General features: G+C 42.3%; 1 protein-coding gene across 1 annotated transcript; it reads right to left on the bottom strand.

The window, feature by feature from the left end:
- Positions 1-248: 248 nt before the first annotated feature.
- islr2 (immunoglobulin superfamily containing leucine-rich repeat 2) lies at positions 249-4,512 on the bottom strand. Its single transcript, XM_006789282.3, has 2 exons — positions 4,215-4,512; positions 249-3,619 (listed from the first exon to the last, which is right to left on the bottom strand). Exon 2 carries the CDS (start codon positions 3,608-3,610, stop codon positions 1,475-1,477), a length of 2,136 nt encoding a protein of 711 aa, XP_006789345.1. The 5' UTR covers positions 3,611-3,619; positions 4,215-4,512; the 3' UTR covers positions 249-1,474.
- Between the last annotated feature and the right edge of the window lie 2,699 nt (positions 4,513-7,211).

Below are 7,211 nucleotides of genomic sequence, written 5' to 3'. Positions count from 1 at the left end.
TCGCTGTTTTTAATCCCCTCTTTTTTAAAGAAAAGAAAAAAAGCTATGCCATAATAATCACTTTCCAAAAAAGGAAGGAGAATATCTTACATTTTTAAAGAAAAAATGATTATTTTTCGTAATCGAAATAATCATTTGGAACATAATTATTCGAAATGATACGGGGATTCTTTCTTTCTTTGTTTGTTTGCTTTTGTTGTTGTTTAAAAAAAATCGGAATGATAGTTAAATCCAGAAAAATCCACCAATTTGTATAGTTTCACATGTTTTATTAATTCCACTTACATAAAATTATATCAAAAAATCTTAAAAGGTCACGTTTTTTTGTTTTGTTTTACAACATAGTTCACAAAAAATCTCACTTTACATATCAAATTACAAGACAGTGAAGCCGACAGACGCTCACTGCGCCAATTTGTTAGGACTTCATTGGAAAATTGATTTAAAAAAAAAAGAAAATTCACGTGGCTTTACATCACAAGTAGACAGTCACATCTAAAAGTCCTATATAGACTACACTATTAGAAAACCGCACAAGGAGTGACATGCCATGGACACGTTCACCGTAAAAAGCGAGAGTACAGCAAGCACCCGTCGATTAAGAGGTTAAAGTCGCACATTTTTAAAGCCTTACGTTACACGTGGAACAACATGTTGTTGGTAAATAACCTGGAATTTCCCGTCAAGCACATCGTCACCTCTGAAAGCTCAGTTTCCCGTTTTTGGACGCACAGGACAGCGCGCAGGGCGCCGCTGTGCGCGCTGTCAGGTGCAACAGCGCCAAGCGCAAATATCATTTCATCAAACACATTAATCCCAATCTTTCTCTAGTTTCGTGGACAAGTCGAGTGGAGCCAGAGTGCCGACACCTGAGAAGATGTTAAATGGCCGTTATGAGTTTTTAACAGCCTTGCACAGACACACGCGGCTCAGTGAGAGAATCTTGTCCCTGATGTCAGTTTATTTACAATGACTTCATAGAAAATCGTGGTTTTTGTTGTTTTTGCTTGTTTAAAACGCAGCGAAACGGTGGGTAAAATTTTGTGCACTTTTTCCTCTTTTTTGTTTTTTTTTTTTTTTTGCTGCCTCGAATTACGCACACCTCTCCAAGTCTCGCCTTCGCGAAATTTGCTCCCAAATGCCCGTTCGCGTACGTCCCACAGATGGGGTAAACGTTGGTGCTTTCCCGTCGGTTTTGAGGTCTGATAAAAGATATAAATCTGTGCTCGGTTTGTAAACGTGAGTTACTCGTTTTAACCTTACGGAAACTACAAATGTCACATGAATTCATTCACAATCGCGGTGATCGAAGGAGTATTGAGGTAAAAAAGTTAATGATCCCTTTTTTTTAAAGACAAAAATCACACGGCATCGTTTTTTTTCACGTGAAGTAATGATGTGTGTGTTACCTGCTTGAATATAGGCTACTTGAAAGCAAAATATTTTACAATATACTCGCAGACGTCAGCGGAGCTCAGCGGCTTGGCTGCTTGTAGTTGCCGTTGATTTCCTCGGAGATGTTGACGGCCTCTGCTCCCAGCGGTAACCTGTCACTGTACTCCGAGCCAACTTCAAACTCCTCCTGGTTGGTCTTGGATGATGATCCGGGGATGGACTCGGTCACCACGCTCCCCTCAGCCTCTTCCTCTCCTTCTTGTTCCTCTCCGTCAACCTCCCCCTCCCCCTCGCCTAACTCGCTGGTTTTCTCTGACTCCACGAAAGATGGCCTGTGATCAAAATCTTTTGTCATTTGCTTCTCCATCTGATCTGGATTCTGAGCTTTCATGATCAGCTTGTAGGTTTTTCCTTGATATTTGTATAGCAAATGACAGCAGGTGGCTCCCAGCAAGGGGACAGTGGCCAGACCCAATAGGAAAATGCTGACAACCACAATTATGAGCAGGGAGGGGATCTTCTTTCTAGTTGTGAAGACTACTTGGACTTGGCAGTCCTTCCCCCCATAGGTAAGACAAAGTGTGTAATTTGTGCCAGGCTGTAAATTATGGAAGCGGTAGGAATTAATTCCCTCCTCTATATTGGACCACTGAACCATGGAGTGTCCGTTTCCTGTATTTACACAGAGGTAGAGCATGTCCAGAGTGGTCTTGCTAGATGAGGACTGGTACAGACCCAAAGGTTCCTTATTCACTGTTTCCTGGTTTTCCGTTTGACTTAGATGAAGATTAGATTTGCTTTTGGCAAGCTGCAGTGGATTCAGCTGCACTTTGGCCTCCGTCTCTGACACTTCTAATGCAATAACACCAAAGTCAAAGGTGTACTGCTTCAGGTCTTCCAGGCTCATGTTGAAGGCATGGTTGGAGATGTATTCACTGCTTTCTCTAACACCGCACTTGCCTGTGAAGGTGTGTGTCTTAGGAACAACACCGGTCTGCTCTGTTTCATCGTGTTTGTCTTTTGACGTTTCGGGACTTTCCTTTGTCTTCTCATCAAGCTTTGTCCAGTTGACCACATTATTTTTGGAGGGCTTGGGGTCTGCAGGCTTTTTACCAGACGGACGGCTCTTGTCCACTGTTGAATCGATGACTGTGTTGCTGGCTTCCTTTTGGGTGCCTGCCAGAGCCACTTTAACGCTGCTCTCTGCTTTACCCAACTCGTTCACCGCAAAGCAGCTGTAATTCCCATCTTCCTTTTTACTCACACGGGGGATGATGAGAGTTCCATTTCTAAAAACAAGAAATCGATTGCTGGTTGTTTTATCATTAATTGGCACATCGTTTATTTCTCCAGTGGAGGGCAAGGGGAAAAGATAATTTTGATTTCCTGCAGTCAGCTCCCAGGTGATCTGTGGCTTGGGGCTTCCTTTTGTCTCACAATTTAAGATCACCATAATACCTTCATACAGATCTGTGTTTTCTATGTTTGGCTGGTATGTTATAGTGACAGCAGGGGGCTCACAGTCCAGTTTAGGAACGCTTGAAACCATCGTACCCTTCAGATGTTCAGGGGCCTCGCACACAATTGAATTTGGCTCGGGGACAGAAATTTTAGTTGTCGTGATCCAGTCCCTCAGCCACTGCAGACGGCAGGAGCAACTGAAGGGATTGCTAAAGATCTGCAGGTGAGACATAGCGGTGAGGGCGCTGAAAGTCCCCTCGACAATGGTGGTAAACCTGTTGTTGTTAATTCGAAGCGACCTCAGGTCTTTGAGCGTGGAAAAGGCATCCTTTGGGAGGTTCACCATTTCATTGTTGTTCATTTTGAGAAGCTGCAGGGCTGTGAGACCACGCAGATCTTCCCATGGAAAGTTCACAATTTTGTTGTGGCTGATGTCAAAGTTGCGTAGCTGAACCAAAGGGGCCAAGGTGCCTCTCTCTATGGTGACTATTTCATTGTGGGCGAGCCACAGAGAGGTGGCCTGAGTGATATTAACAAAGCTTTTGCTTTTCAGGATTTGGATTTTATTGGCAGAAAGGCTCACGGTGGTAACATTGGAAGGGAGACCAACAGGGACCTCCAGCAGGTCTTTGTAAGCACAGTCAGCAAACTGATGGGAAAATTTATCCTGGCAGCTGCACTGCTCTGGACAGGTCTGCACAATGCCAGTCATAACAGTCCACAAGGCAAGGAGCTGTAAGAACCTTCTTGCCATTTTCTGCACCTGCAAGCATCAATTAGCAGACATTAGCTACGATCAGACATTAATAAGAGCATTATCCATAATCCATTAGAGCAATCACACCGACGGAAATGTACTGCGGATGCTTTTTATCTCATATAGATTAAAATGTGTTTCTCTGAATGCCTTAAAAACAGTTTCCTTTTGCTTTCTTCGCTACACAGAACAACAATATTTGAAGAACAAGCGCACATATGCACATAAGTTGTGTGCCATATTTGATTTCAGATGCCCCCCTCTGAGCGCGTCTGCACAAGCAGGTCCGGGTAAACTGGCGCTGTCCGTGGTGATGAAATGGGCTCTCGTTAATGGTTTTTCTTTTAGTTATTCGAGAAGGTTTCACTCCCAAAAGCACTTAATGCTCAAATCAGAATTTTCCCGATCAATTTGCGGATTATTATAGCTTTTGCATTCGTACACAAACGCCTTTGTGACACAGACACAGAATGAAATCCGCGGGTTGATTTCTAGACATTTTTGTATTTGTTTTAAAGTTTTGATCCGGATGCTGGCTGCTCCGTCTCTCTCTAATTTCATGCAGTAACTCCCGCATTAGCTTATTTTTCCGTCATCTTACCTGTCCAATGTTAACTTCAATTCCCGTATCTTATAAATCACCCTCGGAGTTTACAGTCCACTTGAAACAAGTTTAATGTTTGAGAAAAGTCGAGTCCTCGGAGGTTTCGGATCCTTTCACATGCTTTGTGCAGACCTGAGCGCAGATGAAGGACGGTGGAGGGATCATTTTTCTCCCGGTGAGTCGCTGTTGCGGTCCGACGGCGCTTTTTTCTTCCTCTCCGGCGAGTGTGGGAGCCTCTGCGCGTCCCCGCCGCTGCGGCGCGAGAAAATGAACGTGAACGCGCAGCCTCTCCCAGCCCCTCTCCTTGTCTATTAAAGACACAGAAGCTGCTCTTGGAGGGGTCCTCCGCCCTCCAAGAAAATCCATAATTTAGGATCCGATGTTTAATTTATTACTCCGATCTCAGCCCATCTTTGACCTCATTCGTTTCACCTTCAACCCTTTGTCTTTAACTAAAGAACACAGGTAAACACAAAAGTAATAGTTTGCACACGAAGTGAAACATTTAAAGTGTTCTTGTGATTAGGAAAAACCTGCAAAGGCACTTATATTATCTAGTATTATCTTTAATAACAATAACAAATAAGGCTGGAGAGAAGGTGAATTCTGAGGAGTCCAGTGTATGGACAGGCTCTGTATAGAGCCACAGGATACCCGGATCATTTGAGGGTGTTAGACTGCAGCTGCACCGCATCGTGAAACCTGCTTTAACTTTTTGTTTTTAATAAATATATCTGATTTAACGCAACAAATTTCGGCTAAATCTCAAATGAATTACTCTTAATTTTCGTAAAACAAAAAAGCCAAATTCGTGCACATTTTATTTTGTTTGCCAGCTAGTCTCGTGTCTTATTTAAAAGGCTTCTGTGCACCAGTGACTTTCAGCCTATCGCTGTGTAAATAAACATTGCATTATATAATCATTATAAGCATTTGAGTCTTGCAAATTGGTGGTTGCGTTTAAGGAGAAGGGTTTCCTGCTCAGATGCCGCCATCTTCTGGTGGACTTCAGAGGTGTCAGACGTAAATAAAGCAATGCCCCTTTTTATTTTCAGCCATTTTTTTTTATTGTGGTGGACAAAAGGTTTCAAAGTAATCCAGGCTTTAAACCTCGTGTTTGTTCTCCCTAGTAATAAAGCTTTTATGATAACACTGAATAAAAGAAATCGCTTCCTTGTCCTTAATGTTACAGTTTAGTAGTGAATGTTACATAAAATAAATTATACATATAGAAAGTGTCTTTGAATAACAGAGACGCAGAAACGTGTGCATGTAGCACAGAGCCGTGGCTCAGTGTCAGAGTGTCTAACGAGTCTCACAGGCCTGAATGTGCGCTTGAAACCATTAATAATTCTTCTCTTGTTTAATCACCACAAACAAGTGCACGCAGAAATTTTCGGACTATTAACTGTATTTTCATAAGTTTTACAGCTTTTCATAATTATAAAAGCCTCACTTTTGACCATTCATACTAAGGAAAGTAATTAAGCAATAAACAATTACCTTGTTGAACTCTAACGACCCGGTACCCGAGGCGAAAAGGAAAATATCTAACAGGATGTATCGCCAGATCTCTTTATATAAGTTTGGAAATGTGTGGTATCTACACAAACGTCAGAATCTCAGCTTAAAGCCTAAACCATTCCAACAGCCACCAAACAGCTTAAACGACAGCTTTCGTCACTTTCCGACAAAAATTCACTTAAAATTCACAATTCACTGTCATGAATTTGTCTTACCTTCGGTGTATTGCTTCCACTACGATAAAATCGCACTTCCTGCATAGCTCCTTACAGCTGTGTGTGCTTAGAGACAAGTTAAGTCCCCTAATTTTTGCTATACGGGAAAAATTCAACTTTCACAAATTATTGTGTTGGCCAAAGTCTTAGCCGTGTCTCTAATAAAATCTCTGTTTTATTTTCTAAAAACTTTTGTTTTTTCTCTTGTTTTGTTTTGTTTTTTGTTTTGTGTTTTTTTTTTTCCTTTTTTGTTTACAACCACAGTTCTGGTGAATGAGCTACCAGAACCTTTTCTGCAACTTTATTTCTTACAATTTAAGTTGGAAGTGTCTTTCTGACAGATGTCTTTCTTTATCACAGAGGCTTTTTCTTCATCATATAGAAAAACCGTTAAACCAAGGGCGTAGATTTGGCATGGACGGAAGGGACATGTCCCCACCAATATCCAGCGATTATTGAATTGTCCCCACCAATAATTTGATCTCTTCGAGTAAAGAAAAACAAACCCGATAGTAAGAAAAAAACGATCTGTCAGGGTCTCATTCAGCGAGCGGAGCAGAAAGAGTTAAATTACGTTCTCTACTGGGGTCCCCACGTCATGTGACAAATATGGCCAATGTGATTGGCTGAGCCTTTCAGGGAGCTCTGTTTAGTTTCAGCAGCGGCAAACCTGCGCTGCGATAAGGAGAGGAGGGCGGCAGCGCAAAGGAAGAACCTGGATATAAGAAATTGTTTTTCAAAGAAACCTGTAAGTCACTTAAAGTCAAGTTCAGTCATATAATGTGTCCGTCACAATATCGTTACAGGCTATGCTCCCGATTTTTCCGGGTAATCCCGAATTTCAGTGCCCCTCCCGAAAATCTCCCGGGGCGACCATTCTCCCCCCAATTTCTCCCTATTTTCCACCCGGGCAACAAAACTGAAAACCATATCCCGGACTGGCCCAGCCAATTCCAGTTTCCAACAATGGCTACTATTCAGTGTTGGGGAGTAACGGAATACATGTACCGCCGTTACGTATTTAAAATACAAAATATGAGTAACTGTATTCCGTTACAGTTACCGTTTAAAAAGGTGGTATTTAGAATACAGTTACTTTGTTGAAATAAATGGATTACACGGCGGTACTTCCCTGTTTCATATTGTGGCGGGTCAGGACTGTTTGGGTTTTGTTTGACAGCTACGTTCCGTTGTTCCAGGCGGCAGCGTTACGGTTGCCATGGTTACAGGGTGACGCTCTCTCTCTGTGTGTTTC

The sequence above is a fragment of the Neolamprologus brichardi genome, chromosome 7 (genome assembly GCF_056152115.1).
Source record: "Neolamprologus brichardi isolate AB-2024 chromosome 7, ASM5615211v1, whole genome shotgun sequence".
Lineage (NCBI taxonomy): Eukaryota > Metazoa > Chordata > Actinopteri > Cichliformes > Cichlidae > Neolamprologus > Neolamprologus brichardi.
The sequence above is the reverse complement of the archived record's forward strand: the minus strand, read 5'-3'. Positions and strand labels throughout refer to the sequence as shown.

What these genes read in the sequence shown, in the direction of transcription:
- islr2 (XM_006789282.3), bottom strand. Translation starts at nt 3,610, where the DNA reads ATGGCAAGAAGGTTCTTACAGCTCCTTGCCTTGTGGACTGTTATGACT.